Source organism: Cannabis sativa, chromosome 2 (genome assembly GCF_029168945.1).
Source record: "Cannabis sativa cultivar Pink pepper isolate KNU-18-1 chromosome 2, ASM2916894v1, whole genome shotgun sequence".
Lineage (NCBI taxonomy): Eukaryota > Viridiplantae > Streptophyta > Magnoliopsida > Rosales > Cannabaceae > Cannabis > Cannabis sativa.
Window position 1 is genome coordinate 29,035,276 of NC_083602.1, and position 19,879 is coordinate 29,055,154.

At 32.7% G+C, this 19,879-nt stretch overlaps 1 protein-coding gene across 1 annotated transcript; it reads left to right on the forward strand.

The window, feature by feature from the left end:
• The first annotated feature begins 15,455 nt into the window (after positions 1 to 15,455).
• On the forward strand, positions 15,456 to 18,607 carry LOC133034914 (uncharacterized mitochondrial protein AtMg00810-like). The gene has a single exon (XM_061110427.1). It carries the CDS (start codon positions 15,456 to 15,458, stop codon positions 16,446 to 16,448), a length of 993 nt encoding a protein of 330 aa, XP_060966410.1. The 3' UTR covers positions 16,449 to 18,607.
• Positions 18,608 to 19,879: the final 1,272 nt, after the last annotated feature.

Below are 19,879 nucleotides of genomic sequence, written 5' to 3' on the forward strand. Positions count from 1 at the left end.
AACTCTTTGTTACAACTCTGGACCCTTGGTTTTAGGGGGAGTTGCTTGTGTTGGGTTTTATGCCCTAAATAAAACTCATTTCAATATAATCAGATTTACTTATTAATATAGATCAGAAATAACATTTAATGTTGCATGGTTCACATGATTTATTTCATGATTATATGTACATAATGTATAAATTCATCTGAAACCCTTTTCACATACTTGATCCTGTTTATTGTGCCGGCTATACATTGGAAAGTAAACATGACTATGTGAATAAAGTTTCCTAGATTTATCAGACATAGGGTTTTACTGATATGATAATCTACAACAGAGTTTACTTGCATTTGGAGAAGTGCTATGTTCTTTGCAGAGCATTGGTTAAAGTAAAGCTCAGGTTGGATGCATGGAGTATGCATCGGAAGGGACCGATATTGAACTTTGACTTAGATTTATTAAACTTACCGTAAAATCTATTCAAGTCAATATCGCCAAGTTGATCCTAGATCAAATGTTCTTAATCCTGTTATGATTAGGCTCAATCTTGAAAGGCTATTCATGTTCTTTGATTTGTTAGTTAAGCCTACTTTTAGGTCAGGGTGATACGTACATTTTGGGAACACGGTAGTGCAATTGAGTGGGAGCGCTATCATAAACATGGAATCTATAGCTTCTATCTGGCGAATAGTAAGCAAAGGATGATCTCCTTCGAGCTTGACCAAACGAAAATAAATGGTGGAGTACTCATTTCACATAAGCTGAAATATCATTTATACGGGGTCAAGTGTTTTAAGGAATAAATACATTGTAGGGTGTAACGGTAATTTAATCCCTTTACAGTGTAGATCATTCATATAGAGGATCATTGATCACATTAGGATTATAACAATGGATAACTAATGATGTGTCTATATGGTGGAACATATAGAGCATTCTATATACTGAGAGTGCAATTCTAAGTTCTATGCGTGGATTCAACGAAGAATTAATAAGTTAGTGAATTTTAGTGCTAAATTCTTGATCTACTTATTGGAAGCTCGGTTATATAGACCCATGGTCCCCCCACTAGTTGAGATAATATTGCTTGTAAGACTCATGTAATTGGTTTTGATTAATCAATTATAATTCTCAAATTAGACTATGTCTATTTGTGAATTTTTCACTAAGTAAGGGCGAAATTGTAAAGAAAGAGTTTATAGGGGCATATTTGTTAATTATGATACTTTGTATGGTTCAATTAATAAATATGATAAATGACAATATTATTTAATAATTATTTATAGTTATTAAATAGTTAGAATTGGCATTTAAATGGTTGAATTAGAAAATTGGCGTTTTTGAGAAAATCAGATGCAGAAAAGGTAAAACTGCAAAATTGCAAAAAGTGAGGCCCAAATCCACTAGTATAGGGCCTGCCACTTTTGTAGGAAATTTAAACTGATATTTTCATTATTTTAATGCCAAATAATTCAAACCTAACCCTAGTGGAATGCTATAAATAGATAGTGAAGGCTTCAGGAAAATTACACTAAAATTTCACACTTAAATTTTCTATTTTTCCTTCAGAGAAAAACCTGAGCCTTTCTCTCTCCCTATCTTTAGCTGCCACTTCTTCTTTCTCTTCCCTCTTGAATTTCGAAATCCTTAGTGTATGAGTAGTGCCCACACACAGCAAGTGATACCTCAATCATAGTGAGGAAGATCGTGAAGAAAGATCATCAGCAAAGGAGATTCAGCATCAAAGATTCAGAGAAAGAGATCCAGGTTCAGATATTGATAATGCTCTGCTACAGAAAGGAATCAAGGGCTAGATATCTGAACGGAAGGAGTCATTATATTCCGCTGCACCCAATGTAAGGTTTCCTAAACTTTATATGTGTTTATTTCATCGTTTTAGAAAGTTCATATTTAGGGTGTTAATAAACATACTTGTGAGTAGATCTAAGATCCTGGTAAAATAATTTCCAACAACTGGTATCAGAGCCATGGTAATTGATTTACTTGCAAGAAATTTGGACTTTAAAACGATTGTTTGTATGTTCTTTGGATGGTATCATGTTGTATTGAGTGTTATTTGATGATTGATTGATGTTTGTGAAATTTTCGTGAAAAATAATTGCGATTTTATCTCTGGAATTATTTTTATTGGATAGTATGGAAAAAATTAAGCAAGTTAGCCTTTTACAGAACTTAATTTGGATTTTATTTGAATTAGTTATGATTTTTTGAAGATTTGGAAAAATCGGGGCTGTGCTGATTTTTTCCTGCGATCGCAAATCTGCCGTACAGTTTCGAATTTTTTTATTTTTCTTCGATTTTTCATGCTTTTTCATGGAATTAACTTCCAATTTTTTGTATAGTTTTGTATTTATACTATTACTATTCCTAATTCAATTCTAATTATCATTTTGAATTAATTTAATATTTTTTAAATTTAATTCAAGATATTAGTGTAATTTGAATTTGAATAGAATTAGTATCTATCTTCTTGCTTAAAAATCTATCTTATTTTTAAATTTGATTATATCTTTTTTTTTTTTTTTTAATTTAAGGTCAGATTTTATAAGATATTTATAAAATCTTTTAAGATATTTTTAATTATATCTTATCTTTTAAGATTTTTTTTTTTAAATCAAATCTTTTTAGATATTTTGACCTTATTTAAATTTAAAATAAGATATTTATAATCATGTAATTTTAAATAGATATAAGATATTATGCTAACTTTTAAATTTTGTTATTTTATTTATTTAAATTAAATTTAAAATCTGAAAAGATATTTCATTTATCTTTTCTAATTTTTATTTAATTTTTATTTTTAAAATAACATTTAATTTTTAAAAGTAGTTAGCAAATTTTTTGAAATGAAATTTAGGTTGGTTGAAACCTAATTTTTCAAAAATTGTAGGTTTAATTTTAAATTTAAATTTTTTAAATTTTCGAATTTTTTTTATTTTTTTAAATTTTCGAAAAATAAATATTTTATTTATTTAATTAATTATTTCGAAATTAATTATTTAATTTAAAATTAAATAAATCCCACATCCAACTATCCAGCTAACCTTGTTGCAGGAGTATGTGTTTTAGCTTATGTGTAAGTTTTTAAAACCTATTATTACTTGATTGCAAATAGCCATGGTTACCTTTTGCCAGATCTAATGATCTGATGGCTCCCTTGGTCAAGATAATAATTTGTAACAGGTATATTTACAATCTTCTTTCATCTGTGTATGACCTAGCAACATGATAGGACCCATCCAAAGTGTGCCTGTGTGAGCCTATGTGTTTAATTTTATTATAGATGCATATAGGTTAATGTTGCTAAAATAAATTATCATAGTTATTGATAGAATTTATTTAGGCCCATTTAGTTTTTGGGCCTATTCAATTAATAACAGTTGTTCTTATTAAGGTTAAATTCCTCTCTTTTGGGCCTTGTGTGAGAGTTGGGAGCCATAGAAGTGGGTACGACATACTGAACCCAGCACTCCCTCACACAAACCACCCCAATTGTGAAGGCCCATTTGCCTGATTTGAATGACTGTACTAGGTTAATTACACTGGTTTAACCTAATTAAAATTGATTAGCAACATAATTAATTTCATTTATTTTGAAATTAATTTAGAAAATCATAGTTTAAAGAATTTTATATTCTAAGCTAAACTATATGTATTTTCTTGTATTTAATTAAATATAGAATTATAACCATCTAGATTCTTTCTGGAACTTAATTTAAATTTTTCATTAAATATTCCTATTTAAGTTGATATTTAGTTATCTTCAACTAACCAACTTAAATCTGAATATCTTTTGAATTCAAAATTTCAAAATTAAGTTGAGGAATTTTAGGCATTGGTTATTAAGATTCTTTAGATATTTTTTAAGTTAATATCTTTTCGAATATTAACTTAAAATGGAATATTTTCAAATTAAGTGGTTACAACTTAATTTTTGATATTTAATTAAATTTAAATTTGAAAAATATTTAAGTTCTAGATTTTTTCTAATAAAACTTAAATTAGATATTTTTTCAAATTTTGTGGAAAAGATACTTAGTCAAATAAGATATTTTCTAGATAGTTATTTCTAGACTACTTATTATTTCTAATATTAAATAGGAAAATATTATAAATTGTGAAATTAATTATTTAATTAATTTTGGTACAATTTATTTTAAGTATATTTTTCCTAGTATTAAACTAGAGATTAATAATTAAGCCTTCTCTACACTTAATTATTTATTTCTTGAATTTAATACATTTAATTAATTTGAAAATTAAATATCTAAGTTGATTTTTATCATCATACTTAAATATTTCTTTTTTCATGACATTTAATTAAATAGAAAATTATTTTTAGTTGAAATTTATTTTTTCAACTAAATTTAAATAATTTTCAAAATATTTTTTTTATTTTATTAATCAATTTTCGAAATTGCATTTCTTAAATGCTAGAATTTCGAATTTTATCTTGAAAAATAGATTAAGTTGTAAATTAATTATTTATTTTAATTAATTCTTGGATCAACTTAAATCAATGATTTTTTCATTTATTGATTAATTTAATATAAATTAAATTAAAGTATATTATTAGAAATTGAATTAATTAGTCAAAGAAAAATCTAGATAGATGATATTTTTGCTTGAAGTATTTTTCTAGTGTATTTAATTAAATAAAAAATTAATATTTAAGTTGATTTTCATCATCATACTTAAATATTTGAAATTTTTCTTATATATTTAATTAAATAGGAAAATTATATTTTTTGTTGTAAATTAATTTTATTAATTAATTTTGGGCCAACATTAAATTAGAATAATTTTTCCAGGATTAATTTTTTATTTTAATATGTATTTTTCGAAAATTGTATTCTTATATACTTTAATTTTTCGAAATGCAATATATATTTATAGAAAATTAAATTTGAGTTGTAAATTAATTTAAATTAATTTTGTAACAACTTAAATTGAATATTTTTCTAAATATTTATTGGAAATTATTACTAAGATGGAAATAATTCATTTTATTTTCATATCCATCTAAGTAAAATTTATAAATATTAAATTAAAATTTATATTTAGAATTTTTCATTCTAAATTGGAAATTTTAAATAAATATATATTTAAAATAAATAAATTAAATAAAGAGAATCAAAGAAAATACAACTCACTTTAAATAATGAGCTTGATTATTATTAAGATATTCGATCTCCATTGTTGGTCTTACAAAAGTTAAATGTTTTCAATATAACCTCGAGACGCTAGACTTCGTCCCCCTATGGATGGTTATTCGTTGAACGCATTTAACACCGTAAGATTTCATTTGATAAGTGTTTTGTAAGTTTTCGTCTCTATTAGACTCTCCCCTACGGTGACTACTTAGAGATAAACTTATGAAACATGAAACAATGGTAGAGGCTCATGAAATGAGAATAACCTTGACTCTCGCCTACCGGGACAACGTTGGATTCTTATTTTGATCGAATAAAAGGTTGCTAGAATGGTTTCTATTTTAGATGAGCTGACAACTCTATTCAATAAATGATGCTTTGACTCTCGCCTACCTTAGGGACCTTTGTATCGAGTTTGTTGAAAACCTTGGAAATTATTTAGGATTGTATGCTTTAGTATTTTCACTAGTCATTCCTACTTGCTATATGTTTATAATTTCTGAATTGTGTATGAATTTATATTGAACCATGTTATTTTCTGTTATTAAGTTGTAGTTTAATTTCGAATCTTCATTGTTGGTCCAACATGTTTGTTTATCTAATGAGATAAATCCCTAGTGGATTTTCACCATTAGACATACATAATAGTGTAAGATCTCGAAAGATAAGTATTGTATATGCGACATCTAACTGTTCATCAATTGATGACACCTTAGACTAGTATTTTTACAATATGAAACAAGAAGATTACATAAATAAGATTACTTTGTCTTTCGCTAATCGAAGCATCGTTGGATTCTTATTTTAAACGAAATTATCCTAATTCCTCTTAGCTTATTCATTTCGAATTAGCTTTATAACATATCATTGGATGAATGGTCTATAAATCATTTCATGTCATTCTATATTTTCTCTTAAGAAATTAAATGACGCATATGATTATAATCCCGAAATTCTATTCCCAATTGATATAAATCCTCAATCTTAGAAATCTCCTACTTGTATGGGCAAATCTGACTTAGAGTTTGTATTAGTAGTGGTGGTCCAAGAAAGAATTACTCATTATATTTGGTTGAATTTAAGTCTTTGACTTTAATTTTAGAATCCAAACAGAAATTTTCTTATATTTCTAATTCCAGATACAATACAGTTACACTTTCTCAAGTGTTTAATATCCATCTTTTATTAATGGATTCAAATTGTATGGAATATGAGTTAGGTATTCGTGACCGGGATCCACTTGCACTATTCTAAGAACTCTTTGATGTAACTAAACCTATGTCATCAAAAGACACTACCACATTTTTTTTAATCTATGGCATTTGTATCTTGTTCATAGTGGATTTGACAAGATCAATCTCTGCAAAGAGTTAATATGCCTATATCCACTGAAAGTAGTTCATCTCATTCGCAGATGGATGTACATTCAGGGGTGGATATGAGTTTTTCGTTGTATTCTTCAAACGATAAGTCTAGATTATACCTTTTAGCAAGAAATTTGAAATGTTTGAAAAATTTCATTAATTTCTAGCAATGGTTAAAACCATTAAGGTAAGTGGTTAAAGATCTTGCGAACTGATAGGGGTGGAGAAATAGTTAGTAGATATGCAGTTCAAAGATCATTAATTTGATTTTTGAATTATATCCAAACTTACCTCCCCAGAAATTTCGAGTTGCATATTGATGATTAGTTACTAGTCGTTGCCTAATTCCTTCTATGGTAATACAATTTCAGAATGATGTAATGGTTGTATACTTAATGTAAATCATTACTAGATTCATGGATGACCTAATCAAAATCTTAAGAAAAGCTAGAACTGTTAACCATGGTTTGTTAGCTATTCTAAGTGATTAGGGGTGGACCATCCCATTGTCAATAGATAAGAAAGTGTTTGTTCAAACAAATACTACTTTTCTAAGAAAATGACTAAGTCTGAAAAACAAGTAGCAAATAAAGGAGATATTTAATTCTTGATTCCAAAAGTGTTCTATCATCTTATTTAACATATGATAATCCCACTGCCTCTGTTGTCTTGTTACAACCAAAGAGGTTAATACCATTTATTTTTCTTCGACATAATTCACGGTACCTTGTCGTAGTGGGAGAGTTTCTAGGAACTCACCTTCTTATGACTTGGGAGACACTAGTGATTAAAATCCATTGTGAGTTTAAACAAGTAATGGATTGTCAAGATAAGAAACTAAGAAGAAAGCCAATAGAACTATGGTTTAATCCATTCACATGGAATAACCTAAAGTTTTCTATTACAAGGACATAAAAGGAAATTTTAGTTAATAAGTCTATTCTATGGACTTAACAAACTTCCTGTTCCTAGTATTATAGGTTTGAGTTTATCTAAACCTATGGCTTGTGGTATACTTGGTAATTACTTACTCTAATGCAAGCAACTTACTTTAGTAAGATGCTGAAGCATTTTCTTTCTAATGGAAATCTATAGAAGCTTCACAACTTCTTAGGTATAGATTTTATTTATCTAAGGAAAAGTCTTAACTATTCCAGAAAAGATAAAGCCATGAAAGAATTTCTTATTTCAACAGTGAGAGGTCTTAGATATGCTTTTGTATGCCTTAGACCAGACACCTGCTGTTGAGTGGGAGTAATGAGTAGGTATCAGATTAATCCAGGAGAAGAACATTGGAAGACAATCAAGTAAATCCTAAGATTAAGAAGAGGAACTATATGTTAGTCTATAAGAGTGTGTTTAAAACTCTTAGACTACACCATGTCAGATTTCGAAATTTGCCTTTGTGCTAGTAAATCTTTCTGATAAGATGGTGGTTACTCTTGGGGTGGAATAGTGATTTTGGAGAAGTGTAAAAACCTATCTGAAGTCTCTAGGTCTAGCAGAGAGAGACTGAATGTTAAAGCTCCAGGAAAGGTACTTATTCAGTCTAAGGAAAGTTCTATACATCTTTGGCACCATTCCAAATTGCCTTAAACTACTAGTGTTAATTTCCTGATTAACCAAAAGTAGTTGCCAAAGATATAGAATCCAGTATCCCAAGAGAGTAGACATATAGAGAGGAATTTCACATTATCAATAATTTTGTGATTAAGGAAGCGTAATGGTGGAGAAAAGGTTGTGGTTAATTCAACCTTTCAGATCCTGTTACGAGGAGTTTACTACTACTACACTTGATTTGTATATCAAGGTGTTAAGATTATTTGAAACACACTTTTTGTTTTATATTAGTGCAAGTGGGAGTTTGTTGGGTTTTATGCCCTAAATAAAACTCATTTCAATATAATCAGATTTACTTATTAATATTGATCAGAAATAACATTTAATGTTGCATGGTTCACATGATTTATTTCATGATTATATGTACATAATGTATAAATTCATCTGAAACCCTTTTCACATACTTGATCCTGTTTATTGTGCCGTCAATACATTGGAAAGTAAACATGACTATGTGAATAAAGTTTCCTAGATTTATCAGACATAGGGTTTTACTGATATGATAATCTACAACAGAGTTTACTTGCATTTGGAGAAGTGCTATGTTCTTTCCAGAGCATTGGTTAAAGTAAAGCTCAGGTTGGATGCATGGAGTATGCATCGGAAGGGACCGATATTGAACTTTGACTTAGATTTATTAAACTTACCGTAAAATCTATTCAAGTCAATATCGCCAAGTTGATCCTAGATCAAATGTTCTTAATCCTGTTATGATTAGGCTCAATCTTGAAAGGCTATTCATGTTCTTTGATTTGTTAGTTAAGCCTACTTTTAGGTCAGGGTGATACGTACATTTTGGGAACACGGTAGTGCAATTGAGTGGGAGCGCTATCATAAACATGGAATCTATAGCTTCTATCTGGCGAATAGTAAGCAAAGGATGATCTCCTTCGAGCTTGACCAAACGAACATAAATGGTGGAGTACTCATTTCACATAAGCTGAAATATCATTTATACGGGGTCAAGTGTTTTAAGGAATAAATACATTGTAGGGTGTAACGGTAATTTAATCCCTTTACAGTGTAGATCATTCATATAGAGGATCATTGATCACATTAGGATTATAACAATGGATAACTAATGATGTGTCTATATGGTGGAACATATAGAGCATTCTATATACTGAGAGTGCAATTCTAAGTTCTATGCGTGGATTCAACGAAGAATTAATAAGTTAGTGAATTTTAGTGCTAAATTCTTGATCTACTTATTGGAAGCTCGGTTATATAGACCCATGGTCCCCCCACTAGTTGAGATAATATTGCTTGTAAGACTCATGTAATTGGTTTTGATTAATCAATTATAATTCTCAAATTAGACTATGTCTATTTGTGAATTTTTCACTAAGTAAGGGCGAAATTGTAAAGAAAGAGTTTATAGGGGCATATTTGTTAATTATGATACTTTGTATGGTTCAATTAATAAATATGATAAATGACAATATTATTTAATAATTATTTATAGTTATTAAATAGTTAGAATTGGCATTTAAATGGTTGAATTAGAAAATTGGCGTTTTTGAGAAAATCAGATGCAGAAAAGGTAAAACTGCAAAATTCCAAAAAGTGAGGCCCAAATCCACTAGTATAGGGCCTGCCACTTTTGTAGGAAATTTAAACTGATATTTTCATTATTTTAATGCCAAATAATTCAAACCTAACCCTAGTGGAATGCTATAAATAGATAGTGAAGGCTTCAGGAAAATTACACTAAAATTTCACACTTAAATTTTCTATTTTTCCTTCAGAGAAAAACCTGAGCCTTTCTCTCTCCCTATCTTTAGCTGCCACTTCTTCTTTCTCTTCCCTCTTGAATTTCGAAATCCTTAGTGTATGAGTAGTGCCCACACACAGCAAGTGATACCTCAATCATAGTGAGGAAGATCGTGAAGAAATATCATCAGCAAAGGAGATTCAGCATCAAAGATTCAGAGAAAGAGATCCAGGTTCAGATATTGATAATGCTCTGCTACAGAAAGGAATCAAGGGCTAGATATCTGAACGGAAGGAGTCATTATATTCCGCTGCACCCAATGTAAGGTTTCCTAAACTTTATATGTGTTTATTTCATCGTTTTAGAAAGTTCATATTTAGGGTGTTAATAAACATACTTGTGAGTAGATCTAAGATCCTGGTAAAATAATTTCCAACAGCTTGTTTGTAGTTTAACACTTTTCCGTTTAAAAAGTTGTGTTCTTCGGTTTGTAAGCTTTTCCGTCCAAAAAAAGTTCTTTGTTTTATGTGTTAGAGAGCTTTCATGCAGGGGGAGTATTTTCTATACTCTTGTATCTTTAAAAAGCTATTTGCTTTGGTTTCTAACACTTGATGCAGGTTTTCTCATAATAAAATGTTTTGTCAATCAAAGTGCCAAAGGGGGAGATTGTTAATTTCATTTTTGGCATATTTAATTGACAAAAATATTTATTATTCTTTGTATATTTCGGCTGGCATATATTGATATGGTTTCCCTATTTGTGTATATCTAAACTTGGAAGGAAAGTTGACTAGCTTTCCTATTTATGGAAATTGAGGTAAATATGGTAAGTTTTGATTACACATTGATTTTTTGCTAACCAGCTGTTATTCTGATCTTGTGTTGAGTTTCCCATTTTCTAAGATCAGGTTTCTTGAGGAGAAAACCAGAGCTAAACTTTCCTTTTCTATAAAAGGAAAGTTGTAGTTACTGCCCACGATTCTGTAGGTACAGAAACGGAAATTCCTGGACTGATTGAAGAATTATTTTAGGGAAGTTTCTAGTGGGTTGAGGTCTTGTTCAGACCGAATGTAAGCTGTCTATGAGATGTATATTCATTATAAATACATCTTATAGCTGCTAGGTTTTGTATCTCTTTCACACACTTAGAATTGTATTCATATCTTAAGGAAATAGTGTCTTTGTTTTGTTAACTCTTTTATTCACTTTCATATCATAAGAAAAGAGTGTCTTTGTTTTGTAGAGAAGAGTTGTTCTACTCTTACTCTGTTTATTTGTTGTTTGTATTGTCTTGAGTCTGTATTCAAGTCTACAACGAAGAAGAACATCAGTGCACCTTCGGGAGAAGGGTATTTACAAGCTTTCGGGAGATTGCTTTTGAAGTCTTGCATCGGGAGGATACAAGCACACAACCTTCGGGAGATGGTTGTATAGGCTTTTGGGAGATAGCCTTTAAGCCTTGAATCGGGAGGATTCAAGCACTCTTCAAGGTGATCGAAGGGAGTTCGAGCTCTTGAAGTTTTATCAAGATTCGGTTAGTAGGTGGAATACATCAAGCTTGTGGCATACAATAAGAGGGAGTCTATTTATGCATAAGTCAATTACTTTGTATTTTTGATACCGATCTAATGAATCTTATCTCTGGGCGTGGCCCCGTGGACTAGTAACAATATGAAAGGATTGTTGAAACCACGTACAAAAATCTTGTGTGTTTTTACTTTTATGCACTGTTTGTTTTTCTGGGTTTCTCTGGAGTTACGTAGCCGCATTCGTAACTACAGAAACCGTTTTCGCATCAGCTTTATTATTCCGCATTTAATTAATCATTTAATTAAATAATCAAACTGGGAATATTAAAATACAGAATTTCAATTGGTATCAGAGCAAGTCACTAAATTCTTAGTGAGATCTTGAGGTTATTTCGTTTAACTTGTTTTGTGTGAGATGTCTTTGTTTGCAGAAGGAAGTTCTATCTCTAGACCTCCTCTATTGAATGAGTCGAATTATCCTTATTGGAAGGTCAGGATGAGAGCATTCGTCAAATCGCAAGATGAGAAGGCATGGAGAGCTATTCTTACAGGTTGGTCTCAACCTACTGAAAATGATGAAAAAGGTAATACTCAGGTAAAATCTGAACTCAGTTGGACCACTGAAGATGAAAAACTGTCTGGTTATAATAATAAGGCTTTACATGCTATTTTTAATGGTGTTGGTGAAGGCTTTATTAAATTAATCTCATCTTGTGAATCTGCAAAGGAAGCATGGGAAATCCTTCAAATTCAATTTGAAGGTACTGCTGATGTAAAGAGATCACGATTTACCATGCTGCAAACTAGATTTGATGAATTGAGAATGTCAGATACTGAAACTTTAAATGATTTTTATGAAAGATTATCTGATATTTCTAATGAGTTTTTTGCCTTGGGAGAAAAACTAGATGAATCTGTCTTGGTTCGAAAAATTGTTCGAGTTCTTCCTGACAGGTTTGATACAAAGTTGCTTGCAATGGAAGAGGCAAAAGATTTTGGCAAAATGAAGGTTGAGGAACTCATGGGATCTTTAAGAACCTTTGAGTTGAATCAACAAATCAAGAAAAAGAGTAAGCAAAGTCTCTCGAATGAGAAAAGTAAAGGTATTGCCTTTAATGCTTCTGAAAATACTGTTTCTGATGATGAAAATGATGATGAAATGGTTCTATTGGCAAAAAAAATTCCAAAAATTCATGAAATCTGCTGGAAATAAAAAGATCTTTTCAAAGAACCCAAAAGGTAACATTTCTGGTAATATTCCCTCTAAACCTTTTTCATCTAACAATAAAAAAGGTATTAAATGCAGAGAATGTGAAGGTTTTGGTCACACTCAATCCGAATGTGCTAATACCTTAAAGAAAAATAAAAAGGGATTAAATGTTACTTGGAGTGATGATTCTGAGAGTAGTGAGGATGAAAAAGAAAAGGTTGTCCTAACAAGTGTTTTGTCAAGAAATTTGCAGGAAAAAGGAAAGAGCATTTGCTTGAACAATATCCTGATCAATGACAACAAGGAAGAATCCAGATCCGAATCAGATGAGTCAGAAATTGATGAGGATTCCATGGTTGAATCCTACAAGGTAATGTTTGGTAAGTGGTTGGAAACTTGTGCTGAAAATCGCTCCCTGGTTAAAGATAATAAAATTTTGTGTAACAACATTAATGAGTTGGAAGATAAACTTAAATGTTGTGAATCTGAATTGTCTTTAAAAGAGTCAAAAATTATTTCTTTAACCAAGGAAATTGATAACATTAAAAAGAAGGTTAAAATGCTAAATCCAGGTTCCACCATCTTTGAAAAAATTCAAAAATCTGGCCAAATCAATCATGCTGGGCTGGGTTATGTTCCAGATCAACCTGTTTCTAATACCACTAATAGTTTTGTTTCTGGAAGAACTGTTTCTACCTGGCAGGTTTCTGTCTCTACAGCAAAGCACTCTACTGTTACAGAAAAGAAGCAGCACGATAAGTTTGACAATTTCAAAGGGACTGGAAGATGTTTCATTCCTATTTGCCATTTTTGTGGAGTAAAAGGTCACATTCGACCTAAATGCATAACCATGCATAACATGTTTAAATCTAATTACATTGGAAATAAACATGTTTTACAAAAACAAAAATGGGTTGTCAAAAACAAATGCTTGGTAGGTTCTACTTGTTTTAAAACTGCTGCTTCTAACATGTGGTATTTTGATAGTGGTTGTTCTAGACACATGACAGGTGAAAAAGAATTTTTGTGAACATAAGACCAATGCACTGTGGAGAAGTTACATTTGGTAACGGTCTTACTGGTAAAGTCATAGGAATGGGAACTCTCAAGTTCGAAGGGCTTCCTAAACTAAAGAATGTCATGTTGGTTGAAGGACTAAAAGCTAATCTACTTAGCATTAGTCAGATTTGTGATCAGGGTTATACTGTGAGCTTTGATAGCAATCATTGCTATGTATATAATATTCTTGATGAAATTGTGTTACAAGGGTTGCGATCTAGTGATAATTGTTATACTCTCACTACGTATGCCACTTGTCATTCTGTCATTGAAAATGTTACTGACCTATGGCATGAAAAACTTGGTCACATCCATTTTAAAAATCTGAAAAAATTGTCTGTTTCAGGGATTGTTCGAGGATTACCTAAATTAGGTAAAGAGTCATTGGGAAAATGTGGACCATGCCAGTCAGGTAAGCAACTGAAAATTTCTCACAAGAGTGTCCCGGATGTGAATACTTCTAGAGTTCTCGAACTCTTGCACATGGACTTAATGGGTCCAATCCAGGTAGAAAGCTTAAATGGTAAGAGGTATATTTTTGTTTGTGTTGATGATTTTTCTCGATTTTCATGGGTGGATTTTTTGAGAGAAAAATCTGATACTTTTGAAGCTTTCCAATCTTTGTGTTTGAAATTACGAGTTGAAAAAGATTGTAACATTGGTAAAATTGTTAGGATTAGGAGTGATCATGGTAAGGAATTTGAAAATACCATATATGATGAATTTTGTAAAGCTAACGGTATTTCTCATGAATTTTCTGCTCCTAAAACTCCTCAACAAAATGGAGTGGTTGAAAGAAAGAATCGTACTCTAACAGAAATGGCTAGAGTAATGTTGAATAGCAAGAAGCTCACAAAGCGTCTCTGGGCCGAAGCTATTAACACTGCTTGCTATACCATCAACAGAGTATTCTTACGTCCAGGTACTCACAAAACACCTTATGAAATCTGGAAAGGTAAGAAACCAAATGTAAGTCACTTTCATGTGTTTGGATGTGTGTGTTATATTTTACGAGATCGTGATTACATTGGTAAATTTGATGCTAAAAGTGATGAAGGTGTTTTCTTAGGATATTCCACAAATAGTAGGGCATATCGTGTGTATAACATGAGAACCCAAACTGTTATGGAATCTGCTAATGTTGTTGTTGATGATCTAAAAGATTTTTCTGAGTTTTCCACAGAAGAACAGATTGAAGATTTACTTGAAAAGCCTGCTGCTGAGGAAAAGGAACCTGACGAAGCTTCAGAAGCAATCGTCGAGGCTACTGTGCAGGAATCTGTTGCTACAGAAAAACCAACAACTAAAGAATCCGAGTATCCTTTAAATTCAATCACTGATCCAATACAGAGGGAACCATCCTCCAGGGTTAAAAAGAATCATCCTTCAGATCTCATCCTCGGAAACTTGGATGAGAGCATGGTTACAAGAAGAAAATATGCCAATATAATTCAATTTTTATGTTTTATTTCTTCTTTAGAACCTAAATCTGTAAAAGAAGCACTAATGGATGAAGATTGGTTTTTAGCTATGCAGGATGAGCTTCATCAGTTTGTTCGAAACAAAGTCTGGAAAATGATTCCAAGACCACCGTTTGTGAACATCATTGGAACCAAGTGGATCTTCAAAAATAAGAGTGATGAGTTTGGCACTATCATTCGAAACAAGGCAAGGTTGGTTGCCCAAGGATACACTCAAGTTGAGGGTGTTGATTTTGATGAAACATTTGCTCCAGTAGCTAGACTGGAATCGATCAGGTTACTTCTTTCCATAGCTTGCATTCTTGGTATTAAATTGTATCAAATGGATGTCAAATCCACTTTTTTGAATGGGCTGTTAAAAGAAGAGGTGTATGTGGAACAACCTAAAGGGTTTGAGGATCCTCATTTTCCTGATCATGTTTATAAGTTAGACAAGGCGTTGTATGGTCTAAAACAAGCACCACGTGCTTGGTATGAGCGTCTAACTGAATTCTTGCTTTCTCATGATTACAAGAGAGGAAATGTTGATAAAACACTTTTCATCAAAAACATTAATTCTGATGTGATTGTTGCTCAAATATATGTTGATGATATTGTGTTTGGCTCTACCTCTAACTCTGAAGTGCATGTTTTTGTTTCCCAAATGCAAAAGGAGTTCGAAATGAGTATGGTAGGTGAACTCACTTATTTTCTCGGTCTTCAAGTGAAGCAATCAGATGAGGGAACTTTTGTCACTCAAAGCAAGTATGCAAAGAATTTGGTGAAAAAGTTTGGTCTTGAGAAAGCCAAACATACCAACACTCCCATGAGCACAACTTTGAAATTAAGCAAAGATGAACAAGGAGTAAGGGTAGATCAAACTTTGTATCGAAGTATGATAGGTAGTTTGCTTTATCTTACTGCTAGTCGTCCTGACATTTGTTATAGTGTTGGTGTTTGTGCACGATATCAGGCAAATCCCATGGAATCCCATCTTTCTGCTGTGAAAAGAATCATTCGCTATGTAAATAGCACTATTGATTTTGGGATTTGGTTTTCAAAAGACACTAATTCTAACCTTGTTTGCTTTAGTGATGCTGATTGGGCAGGTAATGCAGATGATAGAAAAAGTACTAGTGGTGGATGTTTCTATCTTGGAAACAATCTGGTTTCATGGCATAGCAAGAAGCAAAACTCAATCTCTCTGTCCACAGCTGAGGCTGAGTACATTGCGGCGGGTAGTTGTTGTACCCAATTGTTATGGATGAAACAAATGATGGCTGATTATGGGTTTGATTTGAAAACGTTAACCATCTTTTTTTTTTTTTTTTTATGATGAATCAGAAATTGTATTAGCTCAAAAACAATTGATTACACCCAAATAGCACCCAAAGGAGGGCCTAAATAAAAACAACTATACAATGTTAATATATTTACAAACTTTGAAACCATTGTGTATCTCTCTTTGAAACTTTTTTTGGCCAAAACATCTCAATTCTAAGCTTCAAGTTGGCTTTTAATTCCTTGAGTAAAGCTGGGATTAGTTGTTCCTCTTTGGTCCATAGAACCGTATTTCTCAGCCGCCAAATGCTGTAAACCAGGCCGGCTACAGCTGCTGTGTAAACTTGCAGCTTGAACTTTGACTCTTTTGATCTTCCAAGCCATTTAATGAGGTTGGGAAGACTTGTGTGTATTGTTCTCCAATCCAGCCACCTTTTGATTTCCTGCAAACATTCCTTAGTTCTCAAACAATCAAAGAAAAGGTGCTCTGAATTTTCATCTCCATTACAACACAACAAGCAACTTGAATCGGTGGTGATCTTCATTTTGCATAATCGGTCTCTAGTCTTTAGTCTTTGGTGCATAGCAAGCCAGAGAATGAAACAATGTTTTGGAGCATTAAACCGACTCCAAACTTGCCTTGTCCATTGAATTTTTGGTGGGGTTTGTACCAACATCTTGTACCCAGCCGAGATACTGTATTGTTGTAGTGCAATGGACTGATTTTTTTCTTTGAACTGATCCTTGAGCCTCACTAGACACCTCCAATACCAGCTGGTTTGGCTTGGTGTTTCATAGGCCCACCAATCACCATCATGAATGTAAACACTGTTGATCCATCTCATCCACAAGCTATCTTCTTTGTTAGCAATCGCCCAGATATATTTCCCCATGGCCGCTCTATTCCACATACCAATATTCTTGAAACCTATACCCCCAGCAGCTTTCGGTTGGCATATGAAGTCCCAAGCTATTGCACCTGGCCCATAATACACAGCTTTGGCATTCCATAAGAAGTTCCTGCATATTGCTTCAATATTGGACACAACTTTTTTAGGCAAAATCAGAACTTGACACCAATAAGAGTGAATGGCCATCAAAACAGAGTTAATGAGAACCACTCTCCCTGCAAAAGAAAGATTTCTAGAACTCCACAGTTTGATTCTTGCTGTCATTTTCTCAGCCAGGATCTCACAATCTTTCCCTGATATTCTTTTAGCACCAATTGGGACTCCCAAGTAAGTGAAGGGCAAGGATTGATGCTGGAAGCCAGAGATAGTCATAATTCTCCTTACTTGATCATCAGGCATATTACTTGTGTACATGGCCGTTTTTGTAGCATTTGGAATCAAGCCAGATGTCACAGAGAAAAGTTTAAGGCCCTGAAGTAAATAGTGAACACTTTTGGCATCCCCATTGCAGAATAGTAACACATCATCTGCAAATGCGAGATGGTTTAGTGATATATCTGCACATCTGTCATGATAGTGGAAGTCTTCTTTGTCTCCTATCCTCCTCATTATTCGAGAAAGATATTCCATTCCCAGCACAAATAACAGAGGAGACATTGGATCGCCCTGTCTAAGACCTCTTTTCGACTCAAAATAACCATGCAAAGTACCATTAAACATTAGAGAAAACCGAGGAGTTCTCACACAATTCATGACCAGTTTAATGAACTTAGGTGGGAATAAGAGACCCTGCAACATTTCCTCAATGAAATCCCATTCTATAGTGTCGTAAGCCTTCTGCAGATCTAGCTTTATAATACAAGAAGGCTTATTATTCTTTCTCCCATAGTGTCTCAGCAAATCCTGACAAATCATTATATTATGCCCTATGAATCTCCCTTTGATGAAGCCTCCTTGATTCAAGGAGACTAGATTTGGGAGGATGAGCTTGATTCTAGAGCACAACAGCTTTGTTGCAATCTTGTAAATCACATTGCAACAAGCTATTGGTCTAAAATCTTTAACTGTATTAGGACATTTCATTTTAGGCACTAATGTCAAGATTGTAGAATTAATCTCTTTAAGGATGTTACCTGATTCGAGGAAAGATGTCACAGCTTGAAATATGTCATCTCCCACTATCTCCCAGCAATCTTGGAAAAAGAAACTCGAGTAACCATCCGGTCCTGGAGCTTTGTTCCCAGGAATGTCAAAAAGTGCAGTTTTAACCTCATCTTTAGTGAATTGCATCATCAGGTTCTCAGCTTGTTGTTTAGATACAACCACACCTCTGCTGACAAGCCTCTTTAGCACTGGTCTTCTGTTAGCCAAACTTGTTCCCAACAACTCCTTATAGTAATCAACAAAAGCTGCAGAGATCAAATTTGGATCAGTGATTCTGGTGCCATTCTTGCTTTCTATGGAGAATATCTGATTGTGTCGAGCCCTTTGCTTAATACTTGCATGAAAAATTGCAGTATTTAGATCACCATTTTGTACCCAAGTAACCTTGGCCTTCTGCTGTAAAAAGGCTGAGTAGTCCTGCTGCACTTGAACTAGCTTAGCTCTAGCAGTTATTTCTCTATCAATCATCCCAACATCAAGAGGATCATGCTGTAATTGTTGCTGCACACTTTCAAGTTCATCCTTAGCTCTCTGGACAGCCGAATGTATATCAGAAAAACCAGCTTTGTTAATCTCTTTTAGGATCGGTTTAAGAGATTTAAGTTTGGAGACCACCTGGTACATCTTAGTCCCATATATCTGCTTATTCCACATTTCATACACTTTGCTCCTGAAGCTCGGGTAACTACTCCACATCTTGAAGTATCTAAACGGCTTCCTCCCCTCATCTCTCTTTGGATACAAGGACAATACACAAGGAGAGTGATCAAAGGTCCCTTCATTCAAGAAATTTACCTCTGCTGTTCGGTATTGATCTAGCCATGCTTGATTAGCCATGACTCTATCAATTTTAGACCAAATTCTATCTTGCCCCTGTTGTTTATTCGACCATGTAAAAAAGTTCCCAGTTGACTTCACATCTTCCAAATGACACTGTTCAACACAATTTGCAAAAGCTATGTCTGGATAATACTTGACTTTAAGGCCTATTCTCTCCTCCTTAGAAAGAATATCATTAAAGTCCCCCATTAAAAACCAATTATCATTGGTTGCTAACGCAGTCAAGTCTTTCCAGAGCATCTCTCTCCCATTTTTATCATTGAAAGCATATATGATAGTAGCAAAACTACTAAAGGTATGATCCATTGTAGAAATTTTTAAATGCATTAATTGACTTGTACATTTAATAATATCTACAATATATCTTACCGGATTCCAAGCAATGACAATTCTTCCTCCACGATGCCACGCAATATTTGTTGAAAAACACCATCCATCAAACACATTAAGATACAAGGTCCCCAATTTGTGAACCTTGATCCTTGTCTCAAGGAGCCCCACAAAACCAACACCCTGATTTTGAATGAATTGCTTGATAGTTCTTTGCTTTTGAGTGTTGTTGGCCCCTCGG

Excerpts from the sequence above, each read along its gene's own strand:
- LOC133034914 (XM_061110427.1), top strand. The coding sequence starts at position 15,456 with ATGGATGTCAAATCCACTTTTTTGAATGGGCTGTTAAAAGAAGAGGTG.